Source organism: Vulpes vulpes, chromosome 14 (genome assembly GCF_048418805.1).
Source record: "Vulpes vulpes isolate BD-2025 chromosome 14, VulVul3, whole genome shotgun sequence".
Lineage (NCBI taxonomy): Eukaryota > Metazoa > Chordata > Mammalia > Carnivora > Canidae > Vulpes > Vulpes vulpes.
Window position 1 is genome coordinate 105021996 of NC_132793.1, and position 17501 is coordinate 105039496.

At 57.2% G+C, this 17501-nt stretch overlaps 1 protein-coding gene across 13 annotated transcripts in view; it reads right to left on the reverse strand.

Moving 5' to 3' along the window:
- Window positions 1–270: 270 nt before the first annotated feature.
- Window positions 271–17501, reverse strand: part of ARNT2 (aryl hydrocarbon receptor nuclear translocator 2) — a 156393-nt gene continuing 139162 nt past the window's right edge. For 5 of the 13 annotated variants that reach the window (XM_072737496.1, XM_072737498.1, XM_026000226.2 and 2 more), the window contains 4 exons: window positions 16129–16267; window positions 15329–15494; window positions 5550–5686; window positions 271–4165 (listed from right to left, as the gene is read on the reverse strand). In XM_072737496.1, the coding sequence (XP_072593597.1) occupies window positions 4067–4165; window positions 5550–5686; window positions 15329–15494; window positions 16129–16267 (541 nt within the window). In that variant the 3' untranslated portion in view covers window positions 271–4066. Of the gene's footprint in view, window positions 4166–5519; window positions 5687–15328; window positions 15495–16128; window positions 16268–17501 lie in introns of all 13 variants that reach the window. The other 8 variants (XM_072737502.1, XM_072737493.1, XM_072737494.1 and 5 more) reach the window with 2 other exon arrangements.

Sequence of the window (17501 nt, forward strand, 5' to 3'; positions counted from 1 at the left end):
ATAGCCACATAGCACAGGTTTGCGATGATGAACAGACACAGCACACAGAGGGCCTTCTAGAGAGCTCTGCTGAACATACGAGGGCAAGTGTCTCCCTTCCTCTCCTACGTAGCTAGACCCTAGGAAGGGTCCCTCTTTTGTACCCAGGGACTCTCCACCTTTGCCGGCAGTGATACAACACAGCCATCAGGAAGACGTGTGATCCAGATACATCCCAAAGTCCAAGAGAAGGTTCCCCAAACGGCTCAGTCACCAAGTGGGCCTGCGCGGTTCACTGTTCAGAGCAAAGTCATTTTTATTGTAATGTAATTTTAAAAGGCAGTTACATTAGTTACACATATACACAACCAACTCAATAACCGTTAGTCATAGAGAACATTCAAGAAATACAAATGATGATTTATCCACAGCACAGCTCACAGCCATAAGAAGAGAGGCTACAAGAGAAATGATTAAGTGCTTACATTGTCCACGGAAGCCCGTCATCTCCGAGGGAACACGAGGCTGTCCCGGGGAGCCAGTCGCCCCGTCCGGAATAGCCTGTCCCCTTCCTGGTTGGTGCCCCAACCAGCGTTGGCCACAAGACCCAGGCACATCTATGAATGAACCTCCATCTCCAAGCTGTCCCAGCCCTGGGCAGTCGAGGGAAAGGTGGACAGCCAGGTGGCTTGTGGCCCCTTAGGACACAAGATGAGGATTTGGCAGAGGGAGGAGAAAATGGACCCCTGGCAAGTAATGATCAAACTCATAGGTTCTGGTACAACAAAGACCACTCCTGCCCTGACTCATTACCCATTAGAGTTTTGAGGATGCTTGGTCTGACTATGTGACAGGTCATAACCGACAGGGAGCAGGTGGCCCAGGCGAGTGGGGGTCACCGTCCCAGCAGAGCTCCGCTGCTCGCAAACGCTGACGTAGAAGGATGAGACCACCACTCGTTTCCCGGGGCCTGTCCCGTCTCTTGGCTCAGGCAGGCAGAAGTAGATGAGAGGTCACCATCACATGTGGCTAATCTGGGGGAGACATGGGATCTTCACTGGCTGAGTGGTCCAGGCTCCCTGTACCCCCTGCCCCTCCTCTCTCTGCAAGGTGTTCACGAAACAGCAAAGGGGTTGGATTTAATATTTTGGAAAGCAGAGGAGAACACGGCTGTGATGGCTCCATCCCTTTTTGAAACCTCAGCTAAACACAGAACTAGTGGGAGTGACACATAGAGTGTTCTAGAATCTCCTTAGCCATAGTCACGAACCAAGTCTTGCTGGAGTTTCAGTGTGGCTGCTTTGCATCCTCCCCCAGGGCTCAGGCTGCCATGGCCCAGCCCGTTTGTGGAAGCCACTCGCCCAGCCTAAGGAAGCCGGTGAAGGTCGCGTTGAGGATGGGGGCTGAGTGAGGGGGTGAGTCCTGGTTGAACCCCAGCATCTCCAGCAGGAGAGGAATGTGGGCCGGAGTCTGAGGACATGTGGACAGCAGGCTGGGCCGGCCTGGCGTGGGATGCCCTACTCCAAACTGGGAAAACCCCTCTGCGGCTCTCATTCTTATTCGGGTCTTTCTCAAGCATCCTTGGCGAGCGTCATCTCTTGGGTAAGACACCCTTCCAGCCCTGTCTGTTTTCTTACTGGCCATATGACAGCTTCCAAGAACCACAATCAGGAAGCAGGATGGGAATGGAGGAGAGAGCTCATGCTGACCGGTCTACCTGCGTCACAATATTGCCTGTTCCCCGTCTTGCCCTATGGCCCTCAGCTTCCAGGACCCAGCCTGGAGATGTCTGCACCCCTGCCCCTGTGTGACACACAGACGTGGCTGGAAGGCCGCCGGGGCGAGGCTCCTCTACCTCTTCCACATCCCCCGTGTCCTGGCACAGCCTTGTGTCCCAGGGTCAACCCGATGGGCACATCTAAGGAAATCCCCCACTGCTCTCCAGGAAACAGAAGGAAAAAACACACATGAAATCCCCAAAACCTCCATACTCACAGGTGGAAAGGTCACAACAAAATCTGTTCTCATTTTTCAGAGAAATTAATTCTTTGATCCGAAACCTTATTTGTGTGCCTTTCCTGGAAATAATGGTGCTCCTGCTTGGGGTAGGCTCAGGCTGCGGAAGGGGGAGGGGGCGCTGGCTCAGGCACTGTCTGGGCGCATAGAGTTTACCAGGTCCCTGCAGCAAAGAGGCTCTCAAGGGTAAGACGACCTCGGCGCACCCGAACCTTGCACTCAATCACCACTATACACAAAGGATTAGAAGCCGCTCTAGAAACTGTGACGTCAGTGTGAACTTAGAGTCTAGGACTGGCATCACATCATGCCGGCTACTGGCCACAGGGATCGTACCAAATACCTCTGGGCTTTTGCAGGTGGAGCTCTACGAGCCCAGCCGGGCATCTGGGTCCCCTCTGGACAGCAGATGGGGCGGTGTTTGCTGCAGAGCTTGCAGAGGTCCATGCAAACACCCCTGGCTCCTTCCTGCACGCGTAGCTCACTCTGCACCCAGGCAGCTGGGAGCCCTCTCTGCCCAGCCCTCTGAAGCCCCAGGGGTGGGGACATGGGTTGTTTCTGAGCTGGCTGCCCGAAGAGGTCTGCCTGAGGGACCCCGGGAGGGGTGCAAGGCTTTCCTGGGGAGGGCCCCTCCACCTGTCGGCAGCGTGCATAGCTTCCTTCCCACATGGGAGTCACGGGGCCCAGGGATGGGGAGGCCACACAGACCACCTGCCTCAGTGTATAGTATATAGGGCATGGGGAGGGAGTAATCAGTGGATACAGGGAAACAAGAGACCAGGGACCAGGGGCTGAGTTAGCCAGATAGGAGCTTCTAGAAGCTGGCTCTTCCTCCTGTCCTGAGACCACCTGAGGAATTCAAGGCCATGGTGAGTGCATGCCAGAATCAGAACGAGAAGCCTCACGGACCGGCACGGTCCCCTGCTAGATGTCACTGTTCCCCAGCTGGCTGCAGAAAGAAGGCGAAGGCGGCCCGGCGGAAGGTGTTTCTGCCTTCCCATCTCCACGCGTGGGTCCGCACCTGAACCGTCTCCAGAGTCATTGGGTGTCATGTGGCCGCCAAGGCTGGCTCTCGGGGGGGGGGTGGGGGTGGGGGGCAGGCCCGCATGACAGTCCTGCCTTCCCGTTCTCTCCTCTACAGAAGGGCCTGGGCTCTGTGACCTCAAGGTGTGCCTTTGGCAGGTGCTGACTTGGGAGCAAGGTGGGAGACACCTGCACATAACCAGGAGGCGCAAGCGCCCCCTCGGGGGCCTTCTGGAAGAGGAGCGGGCCCCTTTGTCTCAGACGGGCGCCTGGACTGAAGAGCTGACCCCTCAAAGCAAGCAGGCTCCCAGCCACGACTTCTGGAGACTCTGTGAGGTGCCAGCCCGGCGCTCGGACCCTGGGCCAGGCTCCCACCAGTGGGGGTGTTGCTGAGCTGGGGGGGCAGGGGCTGCACGTGTGGGCTCTCACCCACCACGCACCCTGCATTCTGGACACTCACTCTGGCCACAGGACACACACGGGGCACAGCACACCCGTCAGGACAGGGATTCACGTCACACTGCACAGAGTACACACGTCCCACAGCACGACGGACAGACACACAGATGTGGCTGAGCTGGGGCCAGGAGAGCCGAGGTCCACCTCTGGGTCCCCGTGCTCCTCTGCTGGGAGGAGCACGTCCTGATCGCCCCCCTTCCCAGCACCCGAGCCCTACCCGTCCGCAGCGTCAAAGGCAAGAAGAAACCCGATTCCCGTGTCCCAGGCAGGTCTGGGCACTCGGGACCGTAACTGGACTTTTTAAAGGTGAACATCGTCTACTAGGAGATTATTCACAACCAGACCTCACGGGCCCCACGGGCTCACCTCCCTGCGTACACAGATAAAAGTACAATAAATACAACGGCCCCCCAATGTCTACCAGGGCTCCTCGTTGGTGGCCGAGCAGCCCTGATTGTGGGCTGCACGATGCTGCGCCGGGGGCAGCGCGGGGGTGCGGTGCCTTCTGCCGGGGGACCCTGCGGCGGGGCGGGTGGCGCCGTCACAGCACGCGGGGCCCTGCCCAGCGCCGGCCGCACTCTGCCTGCCGCTACTCAGAGAACGGCGGGAACATGCCGAGGTCCGCGAAGTCCTCGATGTTATAGTTGCCGGTCCCCTGGGTCGGGTCTCCGGGCATGGGCAGCATGTCCTGCAGGAAGCAGAAAAGAAAGCCACGGGGGAGTCAGCTCACCCTCCTGGGCCCCCGCACGCCCCAGGAGCCCCGCCTGCCACTCACCCTCATGCCCATCGCCCTGGGGCCAGCCCGGGCATGGGCTCCGGGTCTCTGGGGGCCTCTCTTGGGAAGCGTCACCCCAGCAGGTAAACACAACTCGGGACATGACCTGTGTCTACGTAAAGCAGAGCCAGGACACAAGGTGGACAAGGGCCCCGCTGGTGGGGTGCATCCAGCCTGGCACCACGCAAGGGACACAGAGTAGATGCTCAAAATGCAATAGAAACACAGTGCTGGGCCGAGCACAGGAAAGGCTGCGTGTGTTCTGAGTGCAGGGCTAACTCCCCACGTAGTTACGCTTCACTTTTAACAAACCCTTCAGGTTCTGTGGGCCTCAGACTGCCCATCCAGAAAATGGGAACAGCAAGATTTCAATCCCCTATGGCAAATGTCTCAAAGTGTGTTCTGTGAGGTTCTTGGTCCGTGAGAAATACCCTGAGAGAAAAGAATTCTGTGGACGAGGGAGTTTGGGAAATGGCATGTTCTGTGCACCTCCTAGAAACCCTCAGTCCTCATTCATAGAATAAAAGCTCTGACAAGTCCTGCAGCCAAGGAACGGAGTAATTAGCTTAACCAGTGTTTCACAAGCTTATTTGACCAATTCTTTTCAGCCTCATGACCATGAAGAACCAGGCTGGGGGATTCTGTGTCATACGCTACTGAGAGGCATAAGGATGGAGGAAGGAGGTCAGAATACTGCCCTCTGGAGACCTAGAGGGACATCGGGCTTCCAGACCTTTGTCTATGAAGATGTTGCTTGGCAGGTAGGAAAGGCCCTGGGGACCAAGAGGGCAGGCCCTCCCTTGGGAAGGGGGTGATCAGCTGGGAGGGGGGCCTCAAATCCCTCTCTCCACGTGCCTCCCACCCATCCAGCGCAGACCTGGAGCTCTGGGCATGACAGAGGGTACCTCGGCTCTTAGGGAAGCCGGGGGGCAGGGGGTGGGTCAGCCACGTGGCTCAGGGGAAGCCAACAGGCTCATGCCTCCCTTTGAAAGCTTCTTCCAGTGGACACTTCTGGCAGAAGGAGGGGCCAGGAAAACCCCAGGGCCCAAGCACTGGTGTGCGGGGCTGCCCATCACGAGGGATGGCCGGGAGGGTCTCCAGCCACGGACAGCTGCAAGGTGCCCAGGTGTCCTCAAGCAGAGAGGACAGCCGAGGCCTTGGCTCCCGGCCCCTCTCCCCAGGCTGGGGCCAGAACCCGGACCCCTAAGCAATGGTTGGGGCAGCAGCAGAGAGCGAGGGAAAGGAAGCAGAGAGAAGGCGCCGGTACCTACGAGAAGGCGGTGCTGGCTCGATTTACCTGGAACACTTCGGTCTGACCGGGCTGCTGGTGGGGGTGCTGCTCACCGCTCTGCTGACCGTGATGCTGGCTTTGCCACTGCGACCAGACTTCCGACGGCCGCCCTTGGAACTGCCCGCTACTTTGTCCACTTTCAGCTGAAAGATCCGATGTACAGGACACTGCCTTTAAAAGCCATCCGTGGGTCTGCGAGACCTAAGAACCACCTCGGCCCAGAGGGCCCCACGCTCCCGAAGGGCTCCGTCAGGAGTGGGCAGAATGTGTTCACTGTCTCCCTCACGCTCACACTGACCAACAGGTAAAAACTCACTTTTGCGCCACATTGCCAGCCAGGTGGGTAGGTGAGAGCGAAGCAGGAGCGCTCGGTGGAAGGGCGGCTCTCCCCAGAGTGTGCCTGCAGGGGGGCTGGGGCCTTGAGCCCAGGAGCCCCTAGTGCCCCATCCAGGACCGCTAAGGGAGCTTTGATGAGGGCAGGTGTGTGGGGCCAGAGCATGGGCCGAGGGAAGCCCTCCCGGTGGCACCCCTGCAGGCCCGGGAGAGAAAGCCGTCTCTGCCCCTTCAGGGTGCACATGCCCAGGCTGCTCTGCCACAGGAGCGTCACCTCCTCGGCCAGTTTTGAGCTCCACCAAGCCACATGTGGCATTCCACGAGGTCCTTCCACAGAGGCCGAGAGCCATGCCCTTCCTGCTGGCCTCTGAGCAGTTCTTAGCACTGGGCAGCTTGAGAGCAAAGGCGTTTGGGCCCAGCTCAGCCTTGAAGGCTCGCCTGGGTGGGAATCAGCACATTCGTATGTAACGGGAGCAAGCTGGCCTCTGTCTCACGCTTTACAGAGAATACACAGTGGAAAAAAACAGGAAAGTGAACAGAAATTGGTGTAAAACATTTTAACGATTCAACCTAAGAGGATGAGTTACCTTGAGGAGCATCAAAAACCTCAAGGAGGGATCCCTGGGTGGCGCAGCGGTTTGGCGCCTGCCTTTGGCCCAGGGCGCGATCCTCGAGACCCAGGATCAAATCCCACATCGAGCTCCCTGCATGGAGCCTGCTTCTCCCTCTGTCTATGTCACTGCCTCTCTCTCTCTGTATGACTATCATAAATAAATAAAAATTAAAAAAAAAAACAAAAAACAAAAAAACCCTCAAGGATATGTTTTCTTGTTCCAAACCATTCAACAGCACTTGGGAGGCAATGGGCTCCGGGACGGGCCCCAGCTTGCTCTTTCTGACAGCCTCGCTTAGGTAGCACAGGCCACCCCTCCTGGAGGACGGACACCCAGTTTGCAGAGGTGAGGCCGCCGCGTGTTTGTGGAGAACCCCAGCCTCTCCGTCTGTCTCACATGCATACACATCTGACACACTGCCTGAGACACAAAAGGCTTCAATGAAACACGTATGTTCTCCTTAATGCCTCGTGATGGGTGCTTTCCAAACTCTGCATGACAGCAGTTGTAAAAGGTTCTATAAAATCAGGCAAGGACATAATTCCCTGCGTCAGCATCAGAGAGATTAAACTCTATCGTGCACATGGAACCCTGTTGTTTAAGAAAAACAACTCTGGAAATCCGAAATTCCTTTTCCTAATACTCCCAAGACACCGAGGCCAGGGAGAGCTCCTTGCGAGCACCATGCCACCAGGCTGCCCTCCAAACACCCAGGAAGGGCCTGGTCTGCAGCTGCCATACCAACCAAATGAATAGCAGCGTGGGAGGAGGCAGCGAGGAGGCCATCTGAGAGGCCTGGGGAGGCCAAGCACAAGCCAGTCCACCTGCTGCTCAGGGGCTCGTGGATGGCTGGGTCACCTTTGCTGAAGGGGATGGTGTGGCAGCCCATGGGAATGGTTGTAATGGACCTGGGGGCACGACCACTGCCCCCAGCTGCCCCCAGGACCTCGCAACAACGACTCCTTGCTGGGGTCTTGCTGGCCAAGAATCAACGCCCTCAACGTTTCCTTCTGGCGATGGCCCCTACCTAAGTCCCCTCCGCCACCCCCATTCATGTACTGGGGTCCTGCCCTCCAGCCCTGACCCAGGCTCTGGCTCCGGAAAGGTACACATTGGCCAGGGAGCAGAACAGCTGCGCCTGGGGGAGTTACAGCACGCTGGGGAAATGGGCAGGAGTGCCAGCTCTTAGCGGGACACCCAACCCATCACAGCAAGTACAAGAGGCTCTCCAGGCCTTCAGCCGAGACCAGCAGGGGGATGGTCAGCAGCCCAGTGGGTGCAGGGCTCAGAGGCAGGGCTGAAAAGCACTCCAGACACTGTGCAAAGATGTGGGGGTGCAGAGGGTGTGTTCCCTCCGGGGATCGACAGGTGGCTCCAGGTGATAAGGGTCCAAGTGTGACCTGCTGGAGGGCAAGCCAGGGCTCAGCTCCCCCACAGTGAGGGTGGCAGGGACCCGCAGGGGCTCACAGGCCACACACACCATCCAGGGGCGAGTGGACAGAGAGAAGGAACCCAGTGAGGAGGCTGCTGTGAGGATGTGTTCATGACCTGATGGTGCCTGAGCCTGGAACACAGGGGGTGAGGGGGTGGGGTTGCGGGTGGAGCTGACTAAGGGGTGGGCAACCTGGAGCACCAGGACTACACTCCGCATCTCTGCTGGTTGGGGGTGTACAGTCCTGCTTCCCTAGGCTCTGGGCCCACCCACCTGGGTTAGGGGCCAGGTCTAAGTCTCCGAGAGGCACCCTAGGCTCCCCGTGCCTGAAGCCAGCATCTGACCTCCTCAGACCACCCCAGGGGAGAAAGCATGGCTGTAGGCCCTTCCCTCCTGCTCATCAGTCCACTGCCCGGAACACCACATCCGCACTCCCGTCTCCTCCCCCAATCCTGGGCCTGCACCTGTCTCCCTGGATCCCTGGTTGCTTGCAGGATCTTCCTAAAACAGCATCCACTGCCCAAAACCTGCCTAGCTCACCATGGCCCTGAGAGCCTGTGTACCTGACTCTGCTTCACACCCACCCCTGTCCCCTCTGCCCTTCCTGGGTGACCCTCCTGCCCCCATCCAAGGACCCCCCTCTGCGACCAGAGGGTTCTGCTCATGCTCGGAGCCCCATCGGACACAAGCCTCCCAGACCTACTCTGAGCTTGCTATGCCCTCGCATCGCCTCCATGGCGGGGTCACCTCTGGGGCGGGGCCACCACTGAGCCGGACCCGCCCCAGGTCACCCATAACCCACTCCAGGGCTTGGGACTGGAAAATATGAGTTAGTATTTGCTGGAGGACAATAATGGAAAGGATATGGAGGAGAAAGAGGACAAGAAGGAGGAAACATGAACATCCCTTTGACTCTTCTCTTCCCATCAGAAGCTTCCCAGCTCCCGTGGGCTTATAAGGAAGTGACCCCACGTCCCCGCATCAGTCTTACTGGTGGCCAGAGACGGGGCAGGCGGTGGAGGCTGAAGATGGCAGAAAGGTCGGTTTGAGTCTACTAATCACAGACACATGGTTCAGAATCAATGGTCTCAAACTTCTGGGAAGGGATAGGCTCTTCTCCAATGTTTGCCACAGAAAAACCAACAAACAGGATTGCTTCAGAAATGGCATAAAGTAGCTACAGAAGGAGGGACTCTGTTATTTCTGGATATGGAGCAAGTGCTGGGCTTCATGTGAGGTACTCGCCATACATTATTTCATTTACTCTTCCCTCTGATTCTAAGAGATGGGGCATCCCCACCATTTTCAGACAAGGAACCTGAGGCTCAAGGAACCTGCCCGACTCATTGTGCTTATAAATGCCAAAGCCACAGTGGGAACTGAGGTCTTTTTCTCTCTCTACCTCTTTCTTCCCTCCTTCTTTTTAAAAAGACTTTGAGAGTGTGCAAGCATAGAAGCAGGGGGAGCAGCAGAGGGAGAGGGAGACGCAGGCTCCCCCCTGAGCAGGGAGCCTGATGTGGGACTTGATCCCAGAACCCTGAGATCATGACCTGAGCTGAAGGCAGATGCTTCACCGCCTGAGCCCCCAGGTGCCCCAAGACTGAGGTCTTTCTGACAGGGGAGCCCATCTGGAACACTGAGCATTGGTACCCGATGCCCACCATGCACCTGACACGGAGCACAGAGCTGGGGACATGGTGGTGACCAAGCCCGGACACTCCGCTGGGGCAGGCAGATGAGTAACCAGGCCATCAGGATTGTTACGAGTGCAGCACAGAAGCGCCGGGCACGTGGGGAGACACGAGCTGCCCTAGTGACCTCCACAGGAAATGATGAGCACTAACTACAATGGCATCTCCCAACGACACAGCGCAATGTGCTCTTCACCCAGACCTCAGCCCGAACAACCTACACCACAGACGGTGGGTAGGGGAGGTGTATGGCCTGCACCCAACACGTAGCCATAAGCCATTTTCTGGAAAAAGCCCCAGGGGTCACTGCCATCCTTGGTTGCCTTGTTCTAGAAGCCACATGTACGGCTGTAAACTATGCACTGGGCTCCAGCCATTCTGTCTTTCTTTTGCTCTGTTGGCTTCCCGAGCAAAGCCTAGGCTGCTACAGTCTGGGCTGAATGTGTGGGTCACCCGCCAGCCAAGGAAAGCAGGTATGGGTTGCTACCATCTGGGCCAAATGGGTGGCCTTTCAGACCAACTAAGAAGCTCTTGAGAATTTTGAGAAGCATGTGGATTCCTAGGCTGTAGGAGCAAAGGCATGACGTCTTCCTTTTAAAACAATCTTTTTAGTGGCACTTGATGCTATAACGTTACCCCTGCTAACACTTTTCCTTGTAAGATTCATCTGAAGATTCCAGGGTTGCTGGACGCGCTGCTCAGAGGTCCTCTGTGGTTCAGTTGCTTGGTGCTTCTCACCAGGGCAGGGGTCACGTCGGGAGACATTTCTCATTGTCACAGATGGAGGGGTGCTGGTAGGTGGAGGTCACTGAACACTCCGCATGAACAAGTCAGACCCCAAGACAAAGGATTATCTGGCTCCAAATGTCAACAGTACGGACGTCGAGAAAGTCAGAAACCCTAAAGGCCCAAGTCGGCCAACAGCACTGAAGGGGCAGCTTGTTCTATAAAGGCCTCTGGGCAGGGCCTCCTGTAGTTCACACCCGTGGCCACACGTGTCCCATGGTTTCAGGCTAAGACCTCACTTTTCATCACTGCCCCCAAGGGGAGGTCTGTAATTCCCTACAATGTGCTGGTAAGAAGGTACCAGGCTGAGATTCAGGGGCAGGAAGAGGGGGTCTGGGGGGCGTGGTGTCTGCAAACATTCCAGGTCCCAGACACCCAACCCCTCTACCTTGTGCCTGCCCCGCCCCGTCCCTGCGGAATTTCTCATCCCATTTCTCACTGTCAAAGTCCTCAGACTTTCGTGGAACGACAAGTTCTTTCAATCTTCCTCTCCAAAGGAAACTTGTAGGTGGAGTGGGCCAGGCCAGAGGAATGAGGCTCCTTCCAGGAAGGGCAGTTACATGACAGGTGCATTTCTTGAGCTCCATGAAAGACGCTCATGTTCAGAGCACGTTACTGCGTTACTCGCTGTGACCTGGGTTGATCTGTACTGACTCGGGCCAGGCCCCCATGGGTGTGTTAGCTGTCCCGTCCTAAACTGGAGAGCATACGGAGTACTCGAAGCCATGCACTGTGCACTGCATCTGGAGTAACATCATTTAGACCCAGAGCAAGTCTGGGGATGAACGCCCGGCCTGCCACAGCACCTCTGGGCCACATGCACCGAGCCCCTGTGTGCTTGGCGCCTTACACGTCTCCAAGACCACACGGTAGCATTGGTGAGCAGATGCTCGGTGGTGGTGCAGATGAAGACCCACCAGATCAGGGACCCAGGTGTCAGGACTCACGGCGCACTAGCAGTTTATCGCCTCTCAGCTCCACATCCATCCTTCTGTGCCCTCCCTCGTGGTGTAGGTACTGGACGCAGTAGACATGTCTCCTTTTCCCGCTGGGGCAAGGTTGGGCTTTGCTCATAGAAGGTACCGGAGGGACAGGCAAGGCTTAGCTGAGGAAGGGGCTTCTCTCCTGGCTCGGGTGTTTTTCTGTCTACAGCGCAGTGACCAGCAATGTGTAGGACGCTGGTGGCACTCCCTTTGGGGAGCTTCTCCATCCCTTCAAGGCTGCAAACCAGCCCCAGCGGATGGCACTTTCCCCCAGATGGCACTTCCCCCTGATGGGGCTCCTGTGGGCCAGCTCTGGTCCACCTGCACCCACTGGGGAGCTTCTGTGTCAGCAGGCAGGCTGCTAACCCAGACGGGCCACAGCCCACAGCCTTTGGCAGGTGTGCTCACTTCCACAAGGCCGAGTGTCTCTGGCAGACACACCTTCTGTGACATCTGACCTTCAGGCTTCATGGTGTGGGGGGGTCTCCCCTGGGTCTCTGAGCATGAAGTGGGGCTCATATTCCTTAATGGGGCCTGTCTTCCTCAGGGCGCTCCTTCAATTACCTTTTGTTTTATTTTATTTTTAAGAATTTATTTATTTGAGAGATAGTGAGTGAGAGCACAAGCAGGGGGAGCAGCAGAGGGAGAAGCAGGCTGAGTAGGAAGCCCGATGTGGGACTTGATCCCAGGACCCTGACATCCTGACCTGAGCTGAAGGCAGCTGCTTCACCGACAGAGCCCCTCAGGCACCTTTCCTTCAACCACCCTTTATTTAAAATCTTTTTTTTTTTTTTTTTTAAGATTTTATTTATTCGTGAGAGACACAGAGAGGCAGTGACCCAGGCAGAGGGAGGAGCAGGCTCCATGCAGGGAGCCTGACACGGGACTTGATTCCGGGTCTCCAGGATCACACCCTGGGCTGAAGGCGGTGCTAAACTGCTGAGCCACCCGGGCTGCCCTATTTAAAATCTTTTTTTTTTTTTTTCCAATTAAAATCTTTATATTAACTGGAAGTTCCAATTACTGCTGTGCTAGCTGTGGGCTGCCTGGACCCCAAATGCCGTACTGCCCCACTTAGCCTGTTAGGGAAGCAAATGCTCAGACTTGTCAGCCCATTAGTAAGTGGCTCCAGCTCTACTTCTGGACACTCCACCTCAAATGAGGTACAACCCAAACCAGGCTGAGACCAAAACTAGGATTAGAAATGCAAATGCATCGGAAACACAGCTCAGGATGTGTCCCCAGGCCTGAAACAGCAGGACTGCTTTGGGCCGAGTCCTAGAAGCCAGGGGAGAAGACAAGCTTGTGGCTCACAAAAGGGGCGGGAACCCAGGTGGGCCACTTTCCTATTCATATTCAGGCTGGGAGTCCAGTGCCTGGGCCACTCCGACAAGTCCCACTGAGGCTGAGGCACAGGTCAGAAGTGGCACGTCTGCTTGTTTCCCTCGATGTTGGCCACCCGGGCCACCACTTGGTGACATTCAGCTCGCCAGCCTTCCCAGACCCCTGTGGTCCAGACAAGGCAGTTGGGACCTCAGAATCGGGCCCAGGACGCCTAGCTGAGCCTGGTCCTGCAGGCAGGGGTGCCACCGGGCCTATGAACCCTGCAGGCCCCACCAGCGGCCCCCAGGCATGGCCGCCTTGCCTCAGCCCTCAGAGAGGGCACTCCAGTCCCATACAGGGTGGGGTGAGAGTCCATGGCAGGTGGTAACGCTGCCGCTGGTTCACAGGCTTGTGCTTATTTAACGACTAGCCAGTCTGACCATTAACAGGGGCTGCTCTGCAACTTCTCTGTGCACTCTTCCCACCGTCCTTGCTCAGGAGCCACTTGCACGCCTGCTTCTTGCTGAGCCTGACCAACGCCTGTCCCCCATGCTGCCTCCATAGACGCCGTGTCCCTGAAGCCCCTTAGAGCAGAGGCTGCTTGTTTGCTAGAGCAAACACTGCTTGTTTACCACCCTCTGCACCGCTGTTCTCCGCCTCCACACTGATCCACAGCTGTCCTCGGGGAGTCCCTGGTCTGCATGGTTCTGGTGCCCACGCCCTTCATGACATCCCCCAGGCCAAACTCTTCCTCAGCTCCTTGTCCCCTCCACCAGGGCCTGGCTTCCTCTTTCATGGCCGCTGCCGCATCAGGGTCAACAAAGGAGGGATTGGTGGTGAAGCTGCATGAAACCTCTCTGCTCCCTGTCCCTCAGGGATCAGGGACTGGCCCCTCTCATTAGCAGAAATCAAGACCCCTCCACCGGGACACCCGTTCCCCACCTTATTCTAAGGTGCCCTGAACGATGGATCAGAAGACAATGCCAAGAAGAGTCTGGAGGGGAGTGCAGTGTGACCTTGAGCTGACCTCACTGTCCTCAGTTTATTTACACTTATGAAATGGGAGAAATCAGGCATCTCCCTCCCAGGGCCGCCAGGAGCATTATAGGAACTCAAATGTGCCTGGAGCCGAGCAGAGAGTAAGCATCTGGTAAGCGTCAGTGCGGCCGTAACTATATTGAGGATGAGGAAGTGCGGGCAGCTCGGAGGCAGTGGGGACATAGCTGCTGAGCTGGGAGCCATGTGCGACTCTACTCTTCAGGGGCCTACCTGTGTCCCATCCCCACTTACATCTAAGGGTGCACATTTGCCAGGTGGACACCAGACAGACTCATGGAGCTGAAGGGCCCAGATCGTCCCGGGCCTTGGACAGACCTGGGCTGCTGCTTGCACACAGCTGCCCTGCCCTCTCCCGGTGCCCATGTGTCTCCCTGGGGCCGGGACCAGACCTCTGCCCCTCTGTGTGCCCAGGAAGGATGGGAGAGGCAGGGGGACCTCTTCCCATCAGCTGAGGAGGCTGGAGGCAGAGACTGCAGGGAGGTATGGGCTCCCCTGGGAGCCAGTGGCCTCTAGCCTCTGGTGTTTTCTGAGTTGGGTGCATGGCAGATTGGAGAGCAAATGGCTGGGGCCTGTCCTTCCTGAAACATGGCAATATGTGGCTGAGCTCCTGTTCCTGGGACAATATAGCAGAGATAGTTCAAGGCCGAGCCCGAGGACCTGCTACATGTTAACGGGATTAATGCTGAATCCATGAGGGAGTGGCCGGTAAGAGGTCAGGAAATGCTGTTTCTGGGCCTTGTTTTCCGGAGTGGAAGCGCCCAGGCTGCTGGGGGTGGTGAGGTGGGACAGGGTGCGGGACACTGCACAGCATTTTCCCTGGAGCTGGCAGTGTAAAGGGAAGTTGCTGACTTGCCAGATGGAAATGCAGGGGTGTGGGCTGGCCTGAGGGTGTCCGTTCTGCAGAGAGACGCCCCATGAGCCACGGGAGAGGGAGTTACCAGTGACAGGCACCCGTTCAGGATGCTCCAAGGGCCAGGGGCTCCTCACCAGCCCTTCCTGAGGTGAGGTGGAACCCTGGCCCATTAAATGCACACAGAAGGAGTAGATGCACAGGTCCCAGGGACAAGTACCAGAAGTCATGGCCACTTACTGCTTTCTGGCCTGACGCTTTGTTAAAAAGCTGGGAGAGGTGTCCTGACGTGGGATGGGTCCCTCTCGGAATATGAAGAAGACAGAGAACCTTACAGTGTCTCTTAGTTCCACAATGTATTTATACAACTGGGCATCCCTACAGCTATTCTCCAGTTGTTTGAAACATTATAACGTTCTGGACAGCTGACAGTTCTTGCCAAGGGCCGTAAAGGGCTAAAACAGCATTCAGATGACACGAGCACATAGGAATATAGTCCCAGGGCCTGGGAAACCACAGTCATTCTACAAAGCCAAGACCCAAGCAGCCAGTGTGTGTGGAACACCACCGGCTCTCAGAGCTGGAGGTACCTGGAAACCTCTAGACTCAGTGCCAGGGTTCTGGAAGCTGGGGGCTCAGGCCCCTGACCTCAGGACGCTCAGAAAGCATAGCTGCTGGCTTTCCCAGGAATTCTTTCCCTTGTTCCCCACCTACCGAACCCTGGAGTCCTGTTGGCAAGACTGGAGTAGGCATTCCCGCTGGGTGAGGAGGTAGCTGGGCTGGAGAGAGGGCTGTAGGAAGAGGGATCTGCTGGGTAGCTGTGGCTTGTTCCAATCCCAAAGGGAGAGGACTGCGTCTTGCCGGACTGGGAGGGGATTTGCTATAATCAGGACAAAGCAAAGAGAAGGGAAGTATCACCAACAGGCCTCTGTCCCCAGGCCCCAGGCCCCAGACCCCAGGCTGGTGGCGGCCACTCCAGTGGCTGATGGTGACTCCCTATGGCCCTCCTGGCCAGCCAGGCATAAGCCTGGCATCAGGCCAGAGTGTGTGGGCCTAGGACCTGTGGGATGCAGGCCCTGCATCTCTGGGGCAGGTCTGGGTGAAGTTACCCCCAGGCCTACTATGATCTGGGTCCTCAGGTTTCTGCTTATACAAATACCTGAAAGTCTCCTAGGCCAATGGATGCCCACCTCACAGTGACCACCAGTGCATGTGTCTGGGGCTGGGTGCTGTCATGCAGCCCTGGCTGGGGCAGACAGAGGTCCAGAGTGGTGGGAGGCTTGCCCTCATGGAGCGTCCATGGCTCTGTCCCCTCCCCCAGCTGCTTGGCTGCAACTGTGCAGGGCCAGGCTGCTGAACGTGGCTCTACCGTTGGGGACGGCTCCCAACGCGCCCTCCGGGTGGCTAGTGCTCAGAGTGCTAACCTGTCTGTGAGCCAGGACCTCCAGAAAGCAGGTGCCGGGTGCTCCTACCTGGTTGGCACCTGGGGGCAAGGCCCTCATGGATGCCCATACCTGTCCAGGAAACGGTGGCCGGCTCCCTGTCCATGCCACCTGACTCTGATTGAGCTGCCGGGAGATCTGGGACATGTTCTGGCCTGTGGACGAGGAGGACTGGATATCATTCACACCAGGCACATGGACCACTGAAGAGCTGGAAGAAATGAGATGGCATTTGTTGAGATGCCTCTCCTACCTCACAGGCCCCTGGGCCACCTTGCTGTTCCCTCCTGGGTCTGCCTCTGTCCATCTGACTGTCCCCCAGTGCAGGATGTCACTGGACATGTGTGGCAAGCCTTCTCTCCCTCGGGACACCCTCTGTGTCGCCCCATGTCCCCACCTCCAAGTCACCTACACCCCACCCACGGGTCTCCAGCTCCCAGCATAAAATCAGCCTCGGTGCTGACCCATTCCTTCGTACTCGGGTTAATCTGTCCCTCTGGGGAGCCTCTAGGGCTTCAGATTCAGGACGGAGGCTGCGGGCTGTCAGCTTGTTGGTTTTGAATAGGAGAGCCTGTCGGGGGAGCCTGTGGCCGGGGCCTGGCCCAGCCACCCAGAGCCTGCTGTGGGTTACTTCTCACCCTGCCCTCGTGTTATCTTTGATTTCATCCCCTCACCATTTTATGAGGCACCTGCTGGGTGCGCCCCTGGTGCCCCTCTGCATGCCCCCTGCAGGCACTGCTTCCCTGAGCTGTTTCCAGCCATGCCCTTTACACCATTCACTCCCTAAAGATGGGAAGTGGGGGAGAGACTTCTGTTTGGTCTCAGGCCCTTGGTCCTGCTCTGTGGGAGCGGCTCCATGTGCAGGAGAGTGCTGTGTGCCTGGGAGGGAGCCGGGGGCGGGGGGGGGGGGGGGAAGGGGGTTGAGGGGATGTTGGTGTCGAGTGGATTCTGAAGAAAGGCACTTTATAGACCAGTACAGAGGAGTGAGTACAGTTCTCCTACTAGTATATTATAATATTTTTTCTATGCTTCCTGGTTCCTCATAAAATAGGGAGGCTCCAGGGGTGTCAGTACATTCTCAGACCAGCCATTCTGAAAGGGAACATTGTTCCCAGCTTCCTGCACCACTTCCTCCCTGAATGGCAACCTTTCTTCCCCATTCTCCATGGCCTCACAAGGCCTTTACTGATCACTGTTCCCTATGGGGGCTTCTCCCCACCTCTGCCTAGCACCCCTGAGCCCAGCACTCCCCAGGGCCCTCTGAGCTATCGCCTTGGTGCCCACAGGCAGGGCCAAGGCCTCCAGGACCACGGCAGGACGCAGGGTGAGGACACACTGGGGGACAGGCAGCAATGTCACTCCGCTGGAGCTCAGGCCGACCTCTGACTGCCTACACCCTGCCCGTACACCCTGCCCACTCACAGCAGCACCATCCCCTCCAGATT